General features: G+C 43.5%; 1 protein-coding gene across 13 annotated transcripts in view; it reads right to left on the reverse strand.

Moving 5' to 3' along the window:
* The window catches only part of QTMAN (queuosine-tRNA mannosyltransferase), a 326,625-nt gene that overhangs the window by 52,883 nt on the left and 254,384 nt on the right, over nucleotides 1-19,358 (reverse strand). For all 13 annotated transcript variants that reach the window (XM_088474929.1, XM_088474928.1, XM_088474924.1 and 10 more), the window contains one exon: nucleotides 16,684-16,793. In XM_088474929.1, coding sequence (XP_088331055.1) covers nucleotides 16,684-16,793 — 110 coding nt within the window. The remainder of the gene's footprint in view (nucleotides 1-16,683; nucleotides 16,794-19,358) is intronic.

The following is a 19,358-nucleotide window of genomic DNA, read 5'->3' on the forward strand; positions in this document are numbered from 1 at the left end:
ACACTATTAGAAAGCGTCTGATGGGTTGTCATGGTTACAGCACCTTTACTAATATAAAGCCAGCAAATTCTGTTGCTCTTTACAATTGAGAACAAAACTGTAATAGAACAGTAAAAAAACAAGACTGGGAAATAACAGCCAGACAAAGAGGTAGGAGGGCCCTGCTCACAAGTTTACAATCTTTATTATTTTACTTTATAAAATAAAACTTTTCTTACCACAACCCATTGGTACTCTCATTTCTATGCATCCCTTTGTTAAGGAAATTACACCCTGGCAACTGCTTCTTAACCAGAATAAACTCAAGGCGAACTCTGCAGTAATAAAATACCGTAATAAAGTAAAAACAAAGACACATTTTGATGTGTGAAAAGAATGTAATTTTCTGGTAAGTTTAAATACTAAGAGAACCTTAGTATGGGAAACTTTAAAGACAAATGGGATCGATTCTTTTAAAATCACCAAAACAATCTATTTATTAACATGCAGCGTTAGCATAGGTTCAGTGCAATGATACAGGCTTGCAACGGCAATGCTGAACTTACCGCTTCACCGGCCAGTGTGGATCCCTATGCTCATGTCTAACACATCTTTGCCGTTCCCATATATGCAGTACACTGAAAGCCTGGACTTTGGACTTCCTTCACTTTTTTTTTTTATTTTTTTTTTAAGTTACAAAAAAATTGAAAAAAATACATAAAAATATGATTAATAAAGTTGTCATTTATTTCAGTCAAATGGTCCTATTCATTAAACAATCGCATTCAGCAGAGATAATTTAGCATCTAACTGGCTGCGAGTAGCAGCAGTGGATACTAAAAAAGTTTTCATAGGCCTATTTATTAACAGCAAGCTATAAGAAAGATTTTCTATCGCCATTAATTGCTAGATTTACCTAGAAAATAATACTTAACTCTCCAGCAATACTGGCTAGTAATACCAAGAGTCCTCAGCCAGCCCTTGAAGTTATTGCATATGAGTGACTCAAATTTGCCAGTACTTACATACGCAGAGGACTACAAGGCGGAACTTGTATAGCTGTAATCTTTCTTAAACAGGCTTCCCATACAAAGCCTTACCCAATCCTCCATGCTCCTTCCTCACTGTCTACCAAATCTTTGTCACTCCTGTCTGCCCCTCCCCTTTAGAATGTAAGCTCTCACAACCAGGACACTCTTCCCTCACTTATAATATCATTACTCTTAACTCCTCACAACGGAACCTAACACTTGGTTGCTGAAGCTCTTCTGCTTATTTAAGTGTAATGATCGCTAATGCAGCAACATTTATCAACCATGTCCTTGTCCTGCATTGTTTGTACTGTTAATAACTGTTTTCTTGTGTGCTCATGTACTTTGTAAAGCGCTGCGGAACCCTTGTGGTGCCAAAGGAAGAATAATAATAACAATAATAATACTGGATCCCTGAAATACACTGAGAAAATGAATCTTTGCAGACCTACTGTACCAGAAAAAGTTCATGGTCTTTGAGTTCATGCAGCCACAATAATAGTGTTGTTGACTTTTGGGGTGGATGACCTTATAACTGCCAGTTGTTTGATTGATTACACATGGAGCAATGTAGGGACAATTTCTTCACAAAACATGCTGGAGACACAAACGCAGTGACACTGGGCCAACTGCTTCAAATCTCCATCAATAACGAAGTGTGTATGTGTGGCCATCTTTAGATCGGACCAAACCACCAGATCTCTGCAATTTGACAATGCATTAGCTTTATCAGGGCCGTAGCTAGGGTAGTGCGGCCGGTGCCAACGCACAGGGCACCACAGGTTAGGGGGCGCTGTTTGGGCCTGTCAAATTTCTGTTTATTATCATTCTCACTTGTAGCTTCCTCTTATTTCAGCCCCAGAATCTCCAGGCGTCCCCTATCTCTTCCCTGGCCCTTCCCCATGAGGCAATTCCCCTTTTTTGGGTGTATCAAGTCCCTTTGAAAAATGAGGGGGCACAATGCTCTTTCTGGCACAGGGCACCAAAAAGTCTAGTTACGGCTGTGAGCTTTATCAAACTGTCCATATCTAGGTGCTCTGGTTGCAAAGGACATGCAAGAGAATCCTGTTTCTGAAACTACACTGGCAAAGTAAGCAGCAATACAAAGCCTATAAACAATCCTAATAAAAGCTATGAGCACGTACAGGTAGAATAACAACATTTCTGGGCAAACACATGCTGTCATTCTAACCCTTTTTAAAAAGCACCCAAAAGGGAGATAGATCACGCTGACTTATGCATGAATGTCGCCAAAACTGATGTCATCTTCTGGCATTTCACCTGCTCCACCCTCTCATTGCAATCTGCAAAAGGTCCCAAATGTTATCTGGAATTGATCCATATGATTAGAGAATAAAAAGATTTTCCCATTTAATCCACCTTTCTGTTTTCAATTATATTTAAAAAGGTTGTCTGAAGCGTTGGCAACTGTTTCATCTGAATGTCTTTACCAAAAGCCGACAGAAGGCTTTAACCCTGCCTGAAAATATAGTTGCATTTTGAATAAAAAAAAACATAATTAGCATTTATGTGTGTGCAACTGACATGGATAAATGCAATTAGTCATGAGCAAAATTATTTTGTGAAACATTTAATATAAACGAAGAGAACATTTTACACCAAACAACAAAATATTACAGTGTCTCCTTACAGTACCATTTAATGAAAAGTTAAGGACCAATCTAGAATTAAAAAAATTTATTCCATTACTTACGGTTTACTATAGAATTCCCCTAATTGAAAAGTTAAGTCGCTCATATGAGCAACGTATTTGACAGCCAAGTAGCCTGTTTTACACCTAATTGGTTGTATGACCCCGATCGATACCTGACCAGGATTTATCTGATGTTGGTCAGAACGAAGAGTAAGTGCATCAAGACTACACTATCTGAATTAGGTAACAGTGCACTCTCCAATCAGTCTAAATGAATCAAGCAACCTACTTTTCAGATTTGGCCACAAATGTTTAAGTCTATTGTAAAAGATGACAGAGGTGCAGCCAATTGGTCAGAATGATTGGCCAGAACTGACCATGTGGGGCCAGCTTTAGTTTTAAGCTTACAGGTGAAAGTCTAAGCTATTTTTACTGTTGTGGATGGTTAAGCTAGCCACACATATGCAACATTAACTGTTACCGACTACTAAACCTGAGCTGATTGTTAGCCCCAAGGTGCATAAATATTGGGACTTTACATCCAAATCAGGTGAACAGTGTAGGAATTACAACGGTTTCTATATGTGCCTCCCACTTTTTAAGGGGCCAAAAGTAATGGGACTATCAACTCAAAAGCTATTTCATGGACAGGTGTGGGCTATTCCCTCATTATTTCATTATCAATTAAGCAGGTAAAAGGTGTGGAGTTGATTCTAGGTGTGACATTTGCATTTGGAATCAGTTGCTGTCGACTCTCAATATGAGATCCGAAGAGCTGTCACTATCAGTGAAGCAAGCCATCATTAGGCTGAAAAATCAAAACAAGCCCATCAGAGAGATAGCAAAAACATTAGGTGTGGCCAAATCAACTGTTTGGAACATTCTTAAAAAGAAAGAACGCACCGGAGAGCTCATCAACACCAAAAGACCCGGAAGACCACGGAAAACAACTGTGGTGGATGACAGAAGAATTATTACCCTGGTGAAGAAAAACCCCTTCTCAACAGTTGGCCAAATCAAGAACACTCTCCAGGAGGTAGGTGTATATGTGTCAAAGTCAACAATCAAGAGAAGACTTCACAAGAGTAAATATAGAGGGTTCACCACAAGATGTAAACCATTGGTGAGCCACAAAAACAGGAAGACCAGATTAGAGTTTGCCAAACAACATCTAAAAAAGCCATTCCAGTTCTGTAACAACATCCTATGGACAGATGAGACAAAGATCAACTTGTACCAGAGTGAGGGGAAGAGAAGAGTATGGAGAAGGAAAGGAACTGCTCATGATCCAAAACATACCACCTCATCAGTGAAGTATGGTGGTGGTAGTGTCATGGCATGGGCATGCATGGCTGCCAATGGAACTGGTTCCCTTGTATTTATTGATGATGTGACTACTGACAAAAGCAGCAGAATGAATTCTGAAGTGTTTCGGGCAATATTATATGCTCATATTCAGTCAAATGCTTCAGAACTCATTGGACAGCGCTTCACAGTGCAGATGGACAATGACCCAAAGCATACTGCAAAAGCAACCAAAGAGTTTTTTAAGGTTAAAATGTGGAATGTTATGCAATGGCCAAGTCAATCCCCTGACCTGAATCCGATTGAGCATGCATTTCACTTGATGAAGACAAAACTGAAGGGAAAATGCCCCAAGAACAAGCAGGAACTGAAGACATTTGCAGTAGAGGCCTGGCAGAGCATCACCAGGTATGAAACCCAGCGTCTGGTGATGTCTATGCGTTCCAGACTTCAGGCTGTAATTGCCTGCAAAGGATTTGCAACAAAGTATTAAAAAGTGAAAATTAGATTTAGGATTGTTTAGTTTGTCCCATTACTTTTGGCCCCTTAAAAAGTGGGAGGCACATATAGAAATCTTTGTAATTCCTACACCGTTCACCTGATTTGGATGTAATTACCCTCAAATTAAATTTCAAAGTCTGCAGTTAAAGCACATCTTGTTTGTTTCATTTCAAAGCCATTGTGGTGGTGAATAGAGGCCAAAATATGAAAATTCCGTCAATGTCCCAATATTTATGCACCTGACTGTATGTTTGTGATACATATATATTGCCTAGGCATCAATTTATCTTTTTTCAGGTTCCAGACTATGTGTTGTTATTACTATTAGTGTTAATTGTCTTAATAATGTTTTATACTCAGCATGGTGTAGATATACTCCACAGTTTACTTGTTTAATTATCAGCACATGTACTTTTTCTCATTTTTGGTCCAATGTCCCCTGAAACTCATCAGCAAAGGCCAAAAACAAAGCTAAATCAAGTACTTTTTAACAGAAAAATGTAACGATTTTACTTAATGACAGGGATGGTCCTAACTGGGTTAGAGGCTGAGCGATAGTGTGACAGTTACACTTTTGCACACTGCTCCTCTTCAAGTTTTTCCATCTTCCCGCACACCACAGTTTGCAGATGCATCTGCTGAGAGCTGGGAATGCTGTGCACTGGGCGGCCATCTAGGCACACATGCACAGAAGCAAGGTATTTTGTGGTGTGTATCAAGCATGCATTTTAAATTACCTCCAGTGCAAAAATTAAACAGGGTCTCTGACACAAAATAAAGGGTGACTGTATGCTACTTGTTCTGGTTAATTGTTCTCACGTTAGTAAAAATAAAAGCTACAGTATTCCATTGTTATGTATAGGCAACAATTTGGTGTATACGAGGCCAAATTCTAGACCTGTACAAGATGGAAATTTCCTAGAGAGATGCAATTGTAGTTCGGAGCAATATTATTAAAGTCCCAATACAAATCCAATAAGCATCTTTGCCCACAGCAATGAGCAAACAAAGCAGCTAATTTTCTTTAAATATTTGGAGAGTAAATATCCTGTATATAAACTCATACATTTTTCATATCCATTTACATTGTGTGTTATATTTTAGAAGTGAAGTGATTGTTATTATTGTTAGAGAGTATAAAAAAAATATGTATATACTGCGAGAACAAGAATTTTAAAAACCACCGTACAAGTTACGGATCGCCAAGGCACGCAATGGTGCTGGGATACACTCAAGGCAGGTTAAGGTAACGTATGCAACCAACTATATGTATTTTTATGTACAGAAATGACATTTTTAAAGAGTCATAGGTCCTCTCATCTCCATTAAATTGTGTAGCACTGACCCTGAGAGTGATTTAAGATGAAGGCACAGGTCATGTCTGTGTGACAGCACCACCAGGCACCAACAAATAATTAATTTACTATCTGTCTTGTTTTTGGAATAACAGGTTCCTAGATTAAAAAAAAAAAGAGTGTCCACACCTGTATATAAAAGAAACAAAATAAATATTTTCTTTCTTAAGGGGGGTATCCACTAGACGATAAAGTTGAACGATTGAACGATAACGATAAAATCGTTCGAACATCGTTCGAAAATTTGGTCTTTTAGACATCTATCATCGTGCAAACATGCTGGTCAACCTGACGATATCGTCAGGCTCAGCATGTTTCCAGATGATGGATGACCCTGCACTGAACGTCTGCTCGTTCAGTGCAGGCACATCACACGACTGACAAACGACTGCACGATTACAATGTCGTAATCGTGCAGTCGTTTTCAGATCTTGTAGTGGATGCCACCCATTACATATATTTTATTCTTCGGGTGCCTTGGAAACTGCAATGTATCTAACTCATTTAGATTTGCTGAGGTTGAAGCGACCTGTGTGATTGTTCTCTTGTAGCTGTGTACAGGACTTAGGCCCTGATTCAGACCCACTCGCGAGCGGCTGTCCACTCGCAAGTGGGTCGATGTTCAGCACTGAGCATGCGCACGATGGAGGGAGCTCCGTCGTGCGCATGCGCCAGACGCGACGAGCGAAGGACTTTCCTTCGCTCGTTGTGTCTGATCAAAGGGGGTGTGCTGTCGATGTTGATTGACAGCACGCCCCCTTTGGTGGGCGTGCCGGGGGCGTGCCTCCCTGACGGGGGTGTTCCTAAGGGAACGCCTCCCGTCAGAAGCCGGCCCACTGACATCACTAGTGATGTCAGTGGGAGTGATTTTGGCTCTGATAGAGCCAAAATCACTCCGGGCCTTGCGGTTGAAAACCTCAACCGCAGGCTCCGGCTCGCAGTTTCGATGGTCGCGATGGTCAAGACCATCGCGGCCATCAAACTGCACGCTCGTATAGGCTGTGGGTGGTGACCCACAGCTATACGAGCGTCCAGGAGGACGCTCCATAGTTATGGAGGCCGGCCCTCATTCAGAGCGTGCGCTCTGCTCAGAGTGTACGGCTCTGAATGAGGGCCTTAGTGTTCTTTCTAGCACCCTGCACCTGTCACAACCCGTTCAGTTCCTTTTTCCTGCCTGGAGTGTCGCTCTGCTCTGGTGCTTCTAGCACACTTGTGTGTATCTCAGCAGTTTGTTGCATCAGCTGAGTGTGCTAGAAGCACTAGAACAGAGAGGGACACTCCAGGCAGGAAAGAGGATCTGCAGGGTGCTAGAATGAACACTACAGGGGACAATGAGCTCAGGTATGAGGCTTTAGAGCAAAAGGCTTTAGGCTGCCACACTTTCTGCTCAATTTGATGGGTTTGCCCATGGCAGTGTAAGTGCAAAAACAGAATTCCTACTAGAATACGTAGGGATTGTGCTGAACTAAAATCTATGTCTCTGTCAACATACGTGATGTAAAAGAGTGGGTAGTACTGTGTATAACTGGTATTATGTGGACGAAGAATGATGGAAAGCAATTATGAAAATAATAAATCCCATTACTACAGGAGACAGTACAATAATAACAGCCACGACTTGTTGTACAATAAGAAAACAGGAAGATTGGTGTACAGTCTTTGCACCCTTCCATAATAGTACCTTCTGCGTCCCCTATATATATCCCATGTTTTCTGTCTACAGAAAGTCAAAGAGTAAAACAGACCACTGGGGCACCTGGTACTGCCAATTAAGGAGTACTTGCTGGAAAGGGAAGATACCCTTTCTACCCAAACTACAGTTGGTCACCTTTATCGATTAACAGAAAGTCCTGGTGAGTGACGCAGTTAACATGCAGAAGGCAGGAGGGACATCACACTGCCCATTAGTTTGCAGCATAACCTGTGATATTTTGGATGCACCATGTAAATCTCACAGGATCCAGGACACTTCTGAATTATGCAATCGTGCAAAACACCAAGAAAACATCCGTATGCAGATTGTTGTGTTTCATAAACTTGTGTACCCTTACACCTCTAGCAGTGGAATGGGGATATTTATGCATAAGATGAGTACAATAATGGCCTGTTCATGGAACTGCAACAAGATTAGATATGGACGCACAGAGACAATGATGATGGCACTAGTAACAGTATAGGATTCTAATTGGCTGTTTATGTATTGACAACACTTCATTCACCAGAGTTGCTCGATATCAAGACTTGGCGATTGATTCATATTATTTGTCTTTTCCTTTTGGGCTACTGCAGAAAACAAGATTTCCATTGTATTTTAAAATTTAGTAATGGGAGTGAACTCTTTAGTGTATATTGTATAACACTATATTATTATATTGTTTACAGATGAGGTAATGTAACTAACATTTACTATTAATTCTGTCACATTTATACACCATGATTAGGCGTACTATAAACACTTACCATAAGTATATCCAGCATGAAATACGCTGGTAGCAATAGTACAGTTTTATTGTTGAGTGCATCTTGCAACTTGAGATACAGCCAACTCAATGTACAGATGTGTCCATATACATCTATCCTCCGTGCGCTACAAGTCGCGCTACACATAACGCGGGAGCTGTGTGTGACTCGTTTGCGCCGAGCGTCTTTACGTGCAACTTTTTCTTTAGAACAAGCAGCTTCTGCTGATTAAAATTATATACATCATGTCTATGTTCTGTATGCAACTGCGGCTGTATCTGCATATGACGCTACGTTACAGTGTTACAGCTACTGACACTGTAAAGTAGCGTTTCCCATGCAGATATGCAGATACACCCGCACTTGCACACAGAACATAGGCATGCAGCATATCATTTTAATCAGCAGAAGCTGCTTGTGCGAATAAGACACATTTGAAGGTAAGTAGCTCGAAAAGACGCTCAATGCTACCTAGTCACGCCACAGTATGGCACGACTAGAAGGGCTGTTAAGCGCATAAGGTGGCTAGATGTATGAGGACACATCTGTATGCACATTTAAAAAAAATTTCTGTACGTCTTTTTTTTTTTTTTTTTGCCTAATTCAGTGTGCGAATGTATTTTACTATTAATGAGGCATCATCATCAAGTAATGAGACTAGTTCCAAATAAAGTGATAGGTTGAGCATTGGTTCAGACCATAAAATAATAATAAGAGTTATGGGATAACATACCTTCGAGGTCCACAAGAACTACCTTGGGGAATGTAGTTGGAGTGAACCAATGCACTAAACAGCTACAGCTTTGAAGCTCCCAGCATGCATATTTATTTATTTTCGGATGGAATTGGTACAATCCACATACAGTAGATACGAAGAGCTCAAACCACATCCAGTGAAGCTTCACCTACAGAAAGGCTAGAAGACTGAAAGGCTGGAACTACAATTTTCTTCATTTATAGGAAAACGGGATACCACCTTTGGAAGGTAACCCACCATTGTATGGAGGACAGCTCTATTCTGATGAAACATCAAAAATGGAGAGCGACATGAAAGTGCTGCCAAATCAGAAACTGTGCGAGGCTGAGTTGATAGCGAGGAGTAAGAGGGTCTTCGCTGTCAACCATTTCAGGTCCACTTTCTCCAAAGGTTTAAAGGGGGGAGCCTGCAGCTCCCTGAGAACTAAGGATAAATCACATGGTGCCACCGGAGGGACAAACGGAGGTTGCAGAAGGAGAATACCCTGAAAAAATGTTGTAACATGTGCGCTGGAACCAAACTGACAATGCAGAAACCTGAACTCTTAAAATAGACAGACGAAAACTTACGTTCCAGCCTGAAGAAAAGCAAGAACTCGGGGACCCTGAAAACCCCAGGGTCATATTTTCTGTGGGAACACCAACGAAAAAATTAATGCCAAATCCTGTGATAGATGCGGGCTGAAGCAGGCTTCCTCACCCTCAGCATCATCTGGATCACAGAATAGAAAGACCTTTGGCCTTAAGACGGAAGCCTCAAGAGCCATGCCGTCAAAGCCAGCCGAGGTAAATCCGGATACAGACAGGGACCCTGTACTAGCAAATCCGGTCACAGAGCCAGTGGAAGCGGACTGTCTATGGATAGACATGTCAGATCAGTGAACCAATGTCTCCTGGGCCAAGCAGGAGCTATTAGTATTATCCTGCCGCCTTCCTGTTTGAACTTTCTGATGACCCCTGGGAGGAGGAAGATTGGAGGAAACAGGTATGCTAACCCGAAGTCCCACCTCACCGCCCGCACGTCCACGAAGGCGGCTGAGGGGTCCCATGTTCTGGACCCATACCTGGGGACCTTGTGATTGTGACATGATGCCATAAGGTCTATGTCCGGTAGTTCCCACTTGTCCACCAGGAGTTGAAAGACCTCCGGATGAAGAGACCATTCTCCGGTGTGTATGTCCTAACGACTTAGTAAGTTCACCTGACAATTGAGGACTCCTGGGATGAATATTGCAGAGATTGCTGGGAGATGGCATTCTGCCCACAGCAGAATGTTCAATACTTCCTTCAATTGCTGCCGGACTTCGTGTACCACCCTTATGATTGATATAGGCCACTGTGGTCGCATTGTCGGACTGAATCTGGATAGGCCTGCCCTGAAGGAGGTCCTGCGCAAGAATGAGCACTCTGTGCACTGCATCAAGCTCCAAAATATTTGGCGACCTGTCACCACTCCCCATCCTCGCAGACTTGCATCCGTGGTGAGGAGTACCCAATCTGGGACCCATAACAGGTGACCCTTGTCCAAATGAGTCGTCTGCAGCCACAATGCGAGGGAGAGCCGAACCTCTGGCGAGATGCGAATCATCTGAGACTTTATCAGATGAAACTGACCATCCCAATGAGACAGAATCCATTGTTGCAGGGACCTGGAGTGGGAATGGGCATAAGTCACCATGTCAAAAGTGGACAAGTAAACTGATACCTTCTGCTTGCAGAGTAGACTGTGCACACGAGATTGTAGTGCCGCAATCTTGTCCATTGGTAGGAGAATCCTTTGCTCCAAGGAATCCAGCAGCACCCCCAAGTGCACCATCTGCTGAGTTGGAGAGAGAAGACTTTTTCCAATTGATTATCCAGCCGTGCTCTTGTAAGCAGGCAATGGTCATTTGGAGAGGACATTGTAACCAGGGTTGCACGATTTAAATCAAGTGATTTAAATCAAATTATGTAATTGTAGCCATGGATCGTGCACAAAGACGCAACTGCACAATCAGTGAGGTCGTACAAGTGTGAAAGAAGCTGTTAGATGATTTGAAGAGCTAAAATTGTACTCACAGATGCCCACTTGCTGGCTAATCTACTTTATCCTAGGTACAGGGGAAAAATGTTTAGTCCTGCTGAAATTGAGATTGCTATAGAGTTTGCTCATGCCAATAATCGTCAAATTATGCTTGTCATCATCAACTTTCGTGTATCCATGAAACCATTTGCACCATACATGTTTGAAGTGGACACTTTATGCCAAGTATCTCCTCTAGCTTGGTGGATGTTCTACGCAGCACAACTTGCGTTAGACACTTCTGTAGTAAATCTTCTAAAGCAGATGTTCACCGCAGTTTCATCAAGTGCAGGAATTGAAAGGATATTTTCAACATACGGTTTTGTACAAACCAAAACACGCAACAGATTAGGAAATTAAAAAGCAGCTAAACTGTTTGCATGCTACAGAGCCTTTTGAGCACAAACGTGAGGACGTGGACAAAGACATGTATATGTTTGACTCAGACTCAAACAACTGATTTGAGTGAAATTCAGAGCCTAATTTTACTTCTTGATGCAACTGTTTAGTGTGTATTTATACTCTGCTCACTTCAAAAATTGTTCATGTATTACTAAAACAAGGTGTAAACATCTAAAATTAAACAGTTTACTTTAACAATATGTTAATAAAAAAATCCTATTTAAATAAAAAAAAATCTGATTTAAATCAAATAAATCCGATTTTAAAAATTTTATTTATTTATTTTTTTTAAAAATCTGATTTTTATGCAATCCTGGTTGTAACACCTCCTGAGATCGTGCCAACATCAGGAGGTCGTCCAAATATGGCAGTATCCTGATTTCTTGTTGTCTGAGATGAGCAGTCATGACAGCCATTATCTTGGTAAATACCCGAGGGGCTGTAGACAGACCAAAGGGTAGAGCCTGAAATTGGTAATGTTGCTGACCTACAGCAATCCTCAGAAACCCCTGGTGGGATCGCGTAATGGGAACATGCAGATACTCATCCTGTATGTCCAGGGAGACCATGATTTCTCCCAGCTCCTTTCGCTAGCATAATTGAGCGTAGGGTTTCCATACGGAACTTGGTCACATGGATGAACTTGTTGAGAAACCTCAGATTCAGAATAGGGCGATGTGACCCATTTGGTTTCTGAATCAAAAACAAATTTGAATAATAACCCCTTCGCTGTTGCGTCACAGGAACGGGGATTATAACTCCATAGCCTCCAGGGCCCCAATAGCCTCCTGGAAGGCCAAGGCTCTGTTCGGATCTGAAGGAAGGGTTGTACCAACGAACCTCTGATGAGAATGCCTCAGGAACGTGAAGGAATAACCCTGAGAGACCAACTCTCGCACCCAGACATCCACAGTTGTCTGATGCCAAGCATGAGAAAACTGTAGAAATTGGCCTCCAACCCTGAGACCCCCCCAGGGTGAGGTCCGCCCCATCAGACAGGGGGCTTACCATCCGAATTAGAAGCTGGACGTCTAGTTGACCAAGATTTTTTGGTCTGCGGTTTCTTGTGGGAATTACCCTGTCTAGAGGAAGACTGCCCCTTTGCCCTACCCGGTGGGTGAAAGGACTGAACTGACGACTGCCTATACCTAGGGGAAGTCGTAAATGGCAATCCACAGCAGATTTAGATGTTGCTAGAGAAGCCACAATGTCATCCAGTTCAGGACCAAACAGTACTTTCCCAATAAAAGGCAAAGGCATTCTTAGACCCCGTGTCCGCATTCCAGGTTCTTAGCCAAAGGGATCTCCGGACTGCAACTGCAGTTGCCGACACCTTAGAGGCCAAGATACCTGCATCAATAACCGCTTCCCCAACATACACAGCTGCCTCTTGCATCTGACAGAGACAAGACAGCTGTTCTCTGGTAGCATCAGGCATGCTATCCTCCAGAGATGTCATCCACTCTTCCATAGCTTTGGCTATCCAGGTCACAGCCATAGCTGGTCTGGTAATAGCTCCAGATAATGAAAACATTGATTTAAAATAATTTTCAAGTTTTCTATCTGTAACCTCCTTTAGTGAGGATGCAGAAGGAATGGGTAATGTAGAGCTCTTGATCAATCTAGTAACATGAGCATCAACCATTGGCGGAACTTCCCATTTGTTACATTCACCAAGTGAAAAAGGGTACCGAGAGGTTAAATTCCTAGTAGCATGGAAATGCTTATTTGGAGTACACCATGCTTCAGACATAAAAGTCGTCAGTTGCTCAGAATGAGGGAAATAATCTTTAGCCACCTTCTGACGCCTAAAGACCAGAGTCTTAGACTTCGGCAGACCTTCCTCTATACTTAGGACAGATCTAGCCACCCTCACCAGAGAGGGGACATCCACAGAGGATTGATGGTCCTCTTCCACTGAGTAGGAATCAGACCTCTGAGTATCAGAGTGCGATGAGGAGGCCGAGTAAGAATCCTGAGGCAACGTCTGAAGAGAACCACTCTTATGCCCCTGCTTTACCGCCACTGGTCTATTTGCCTGCATTACCTGCTGCGGGGCTATAGACGGCAGCATACTCTGACTAGAGTGAGGAAAATAATCAAACCAAAAGGGATTCATGGGGGACATATATATAGAAGGATGCAAATGCTGTGGATACCCTATAGCATGAGGCAGTACCGTAGCAGGAACTTGTGACGCTGCAGCCCTGTGCACTAAATTTTACAAAACCTAAGACCAAGAGGCCACCCAGGGTGGTTCTTGTGCCGATGCAGGTGTACCCGATAGAAAAGGTGACTGTTTACAGCAGACACTACACAAACCATCTTGCACAAAATCCTGCTCTGACAGGCCTGCCAAACAGGATTTACATGACCTCAGCATCGGAGGCTCATCCTTCTCCCATTTACCTTTAGCCATAGCAATGTATAACAGGTATAAGGTATAAATTCAATGTTAACCTCTTCACTAATGTGAAAAGCCAATGAAAAACCCCACACACCTATTCAGAGGGATGAGGAGAAACACAGTGATAGATATATAGCGTTCCCGCTATGCTGTTTCAGCGGCGAGCCGCACCCTGCCCTATTTCTGAAGGGCAGAATGCACCCTGCCTTCCAGAGCAGTGCCCTGCTGAAACAGAGTGCAAGTTCTGTCCACTCCCACGGGTCACAGCGTCCCGCGGGTGGGAAAACGGCTGTGTAGCGGTCACCACCGGTGAATGGATGCCAGCCGCATGCGTACGGCATCCATTTACAGTGACCAAGCACTTGGGGGCTGTCCGTAATGTCCGTAAGTGCAGGGCATGCCCCCAAGAGTAACGAAAAGGGGATGTGTCATAAAGACACGCCCCCTTTTCCTTGGCCACGCCCCCCTTATGGGCGCACGCAGAAGTGCCCTTTCTCTAGGTCCCGGCGAGCTGCCTGCCGCCTGACCTAGAGTGAACACTAGATATATTTGACAGTTTGAAAAACAGAAGGCAGTATAAATACAGCAGCCAGCATTAAAGTCACATACAATGCATATATACACTCAAATGCGAATGCAAATGGACTTTGAATCAACTGACCAGCCCCACCGGGGTATTGGTAGAATATAGAGCTCTATATACCTGACCCAGGGGAAAGGTATACAGGGAGACAGACCAAACCTCTGAGACCAACAGCTTTCAGCAGTGCACCCAAGGCAGACTGCGAGCGCCGCACACACGAGGTGGTCAGAAATAGCAAACCAGACGCGGGAATCCACACCAGAAATTGTGTCTGGGTTGGGGAAGGAGCGACCGGGGGAGCGCCTATCTCCCAATAACTGCGATTTTGATGGCACGGGTACGCTGGCCTCACAGTGGCAGACGTTTACTAGTGCGCTCTACTGCGTCTACCACCCTCCCCGGCGACAGACGATATGGACCCGGCCGCCTTAGTGAGGAAACGCTGACGAGTCCTTCACCCGCAGCAGCCTCCGATGCATCTCCTACACCGGAATCCTAGACTGCAGCACACGATTCCCTGCAATGAGGAATCGCCTTAACTTACCATCTCCGTGCATCCAATCGCAGTCCGGACCCCAGCGATGCCGCTAGCTAACCCTCGCTGTGGTCCACCAAAATCTCCAGGGCTTATAACGATACTGTTTCGGCATTGGCGGAGGTAGAAGGAGTCGCGGTACATGCGTCCTATCCAGTGACTATGTACCGCTAAACTCAGCAGTCTCAAAAACTAAGGTAAATTAAAAAAATAAAACCTGGTACTGCCTAAGCGGTTCCGCTGTTATAACCGGTGCGTCTGGATACTTGCCGTACACCAAACAAAAAAACTGAATGCCTGTGGCTGGAGGGGCGGGGGGTAGGGGAGTATATAGGAAGGAGGCCCTATGTATGCTGGGAGCTACAAAGCTGTAGCTGTTTGGTGCATTGAATCACTCCAACTACATACCCCAAGGTAGGTCATGAGGACCCTGAAGAACAATGCAAAGTATTGCTGAGGGAAAGAGTATAAATTTGACAAAACAAAGTTGTGGCTCCAGTATTTATGAGGATCACTCACTTATGACAACATACAGATGTGCCCTCATTACAGTTGCTTCAGTCACACCATATAGTCCCTCTCAGCATGCCAGGTCCCGTGCGACTTTGTGTGCGGCATTTGTACATCTGTGGGTGACCGAGTCTGTATCTGTGTAAAGAGAGCTCCGATGCAGCGGCCGTGGCATTTTCTCACGCCAATTTCCGTTGTGCTTCATCTGCAACTTTGTACGTGTGCAATACCAATTCATGTGTGGTTTAAGTCGCAGCCCAGTGTCTCCAGTACCCATAAAAAAAAGGAACCCATTATTATCACAAGCAGACTATTAAAGCGCAATCCATGTGATGCCCACCTTTCCCAAGATCTGGGGGTCTGATGTCAGTGGAGTCTGTTTCATTGGCAGATTATACCACCTGGGCAAATGCTATTTGCCCATTAGGGAGTTATGATTGACCATGGCAAGTGAATATGTCTAGAAAGATGGACTACACCCACTGCAGTATGCTTAAAGACAATGGCGAAACAACTGCCACTGTGGTTGCAACCGCTATGGTCCCGGCAGAAGAGTAGAGCGGGATCAGCTACTGAACATGAGCTGAAGAACTGAAGAGGCTGAATAAAAAGGGGTTGTATACTCTAGTTAACAATCATGTGGGCCAGATAGAGCAGCATATGATTGTGAGCCTTGGACAAAAAGCAATTGGTAACAACCAATCATATGCCTCTTTCTCCAACCATTACAGCACAGTGTCACTACACTTCAGATGTCTAACAGGCCAAATATTGTTAAAGGCAATGATTTTCTGTTAACACAAGCAGCTAACTCATCATAAAGTGTAAGCACTTCACTAATTTCTGCTTTATTATTTTCTTCAGTAGTACATGCACTTTCATACATATTATTGTTGGCATAAGGCTTTCTTGCACTTTAACTTGTATCTTCAAAATTAAACCCTACACTGTAATTCAACCTTGTAATTTGCTCTCAATAGCTTCAAGTACAAAGACTTTCCTTGACCTATTGAAAGAACATGAAGAGAGGATCGGCTCAGGAACACTACACGGCTAGCCGTGCAAAATAACGTAAATGTTACAGCAATGGAAAACCACGTTGTGAAAAGTTTACAATGTTAATAATAATAAAAAATAAGATACCTGGAACATCAGTAAAGGTTTCCCCGAGCACCGACAGATGGAACGGTAGCTCTCGCTCCTTCAGCCTCATCATGATTTTAAAGAAGGTTTCTGGATCTTTATCGTGTTCCCTAAATGAAAGAAGAAAACATGTTTACTTGGACAACTCACAAGAGAGACAACGGAGATTTTGTTCTAAAGATATCATATTTGGGTATTGAGGCCTGAGGTATTTCAGAAACATTTAATGCTTAGCCCTGTGGCCCCCGTTCTGTGAGACAATGGAGACGTTTTAAGTATTCTTTAGCTGGAAGACATTGACTTCTTATCGTTGCACTATCAAGGTTTCCCATAGTGTCTGTCAAAGTTGAAGAGTTCACATGGTCAGTGTAGCTAGTGCCCTGATAGCATAACACTTGTATTTCATTTACAGTGTGTTTCTCTCCAGGTAATACCTCACTCAGATCTGAGCTGGACGCCAGGACTCTCGGTCTACATTGCTTTTGGCTACAGCTTGCAATTTTCTAAACATTAAAAAAAATAATACTTTTAAAAACTGTTTTGTTGAATAATAAGCAGAAAGATGTCACAAATACCCTGTACAAGATTTTAAAAATCAACGTGTCTTCCAGCCTTTCTCTGTGCAGGTTAAAAGGAATTTGGAGGCCAAAACAGCAGTTACAGATAAAGGACGAATGGTGGGGGGTTCAGTGGTAGATCTCATAGGAAGAAAGACCACAATCAACGGAGAATATTGAAATAGTATTTTAAATTTGTGTAAACAATGGTTAAATGGTACATTCGCCAAAAGCTCAGAACCTCAGGACTGCTGTCCCTATTTATATACCCAGTTTGTTAATCCCACTGTGAGAAAAAAAAACAGAGAGAGGATATTAACCGTGAAACCTTACTAAATTTAATGGAAAAATCAGTAAAGAATTCAACTGGGCACCATGGAATGGGTTGTGTATGAGATCCTGGTGGTCAGGATTGCGCTGGTCAGAATACCGACAGCGGCATCCCGACACAAAATAAAGAACAAGGTAAGTCTAACCCTTACCCCTACCCCTCCCTCTCCGGTGCCTGGACCTCCCCCCCCCCCCCCAAGTGTCTAAACCTAACCTCCCCGCACCTTAAACATAACACTCCACCCCCCCATCCCAAGTGTCTAAACCTAACTTCCCCCTTCCTGCACCCCAAACCTAACCCTCCCCCCTAACCCCAGATACTTACCTTCGAGATGCCGGCGTTCAGCATCCCGCATGCTGACTATATCCCCCATGGAATTCCTGGTTCTGTCTATAAATAGCTGTGAGCGGCACATGCGGCTTTAATGTTCTACATCCTAAGAGTTCAGTAAGTGCTATGTACAACTACAGATGTGTCCACTTACATCTATCCTCTGTGCGCTACAAGTTGCGCTACACAATGCAGGAGCTCAGTATGACTCGGTAGCACCGAGTGTCTTTTCGTGTTACTTTTTACCTTCAAATGCGTCTTATTCGCACAGCGAAACGAATAGTTAGCACAAGCACTGCTGATGATTACAATGATATGCAGCATGCCTTTATTCTGTGAGCGACTGCGGGTGTATCTGCATACAAAACGCTACGTTACAGTGTTACAGCCGCTGACACTAAGGTAGTGTTTCGCATGCAGATACACCCGCAGTCGCTCACAGAATATAGGCATGCTGCATAGTTTAATGAGCATGCTGCTGTGCAAATAATATGCATTTTAAGGTAAAAAGTTGCACGAAAAGACGCTCGGTGCTACCGAATCACGCCACGGCATGGCGCAACTAGAAGGGCTGTTTAGCGCGTAAGGAGGCTAGATGTGAGAGCACACCAGAGGCCTGGACTGCAGCACACGATTCCCCGCAAATATATGTATATACAACTCTATGCTATTTATCCTATTTCAAGTTCAAAAGGTCCACTGTGGGCCTGCCTCATTAAAGAGGGGTATCCACTTAGCGATTTATCCAAGCGATTGCACGATAACGAATCGCGCATGCATCGTGCATGGTTTGGGCGGAAGCGACCAGCGATGCACGTGCCCGCTGGTAGCTTCCGACATCGCCCATAAATGCTGGTCAACCTGACAATCTCGTCAGGTTCAGCATGTGCGGGGATGAGGGATGAGCCTGGACTGAACGAGTGAATGTTCAGTCTAGGCACATCACTAGATATACAAACGAGAGCACGACAGCACGACAGCAATGTTGTAATCGTGCTCTCGTTTGTATATCAATAAGTGGATACCCGCCTTTATGCACAGATTTACACCATGACACATTGGTCACTTTCTATGGAGAAAGATGCCAGCATTAGCGAAAAGCAGAAGTTTAGGGATGTACTGAGGGCTTTATTTTTACAGAACTGAGATGAATGAAATCAGATGGGCACATTTTAAGGATGTTAAATGCTTTTCCTAGTCTTCAACTATGCAAAATTGCTTGAGATATGCACCAGTTTAAAGCTGGTGGATCTTCGGATCTGGTCCTCAGGGGTGTATCTAGGGATCCAAGTGCCCCTGGCAATGTAATGGACTGGCGCCCCCCCTATGCAGTGCCCCCAGTAGTAACCCTCCAGTAGCAATCCCCCTATGCTGCATTGCCCCCATTAATAGCCCCCAGTAGTAGTCCCCCCTATACAGTGCCACCAGTAGTGGCCATCCCCCTAAATTACCCACAG

This window comes from Taudactylus pleione, unplaced genomic scaffold (genome assembly GCF_031769625.1).
Source record: "Taudactylus pleione unplaced genomic scaffold, aTauple2 ptg000156l, whole genome shotgun sequence".
Classification (NCBI taxonomy): domain Eukaryota; kingdom Metazoa; phylum Chordata; class Amphibia; order Anura; family Myobatrachidae; genus Taudactylus; species Taudactylus pleione.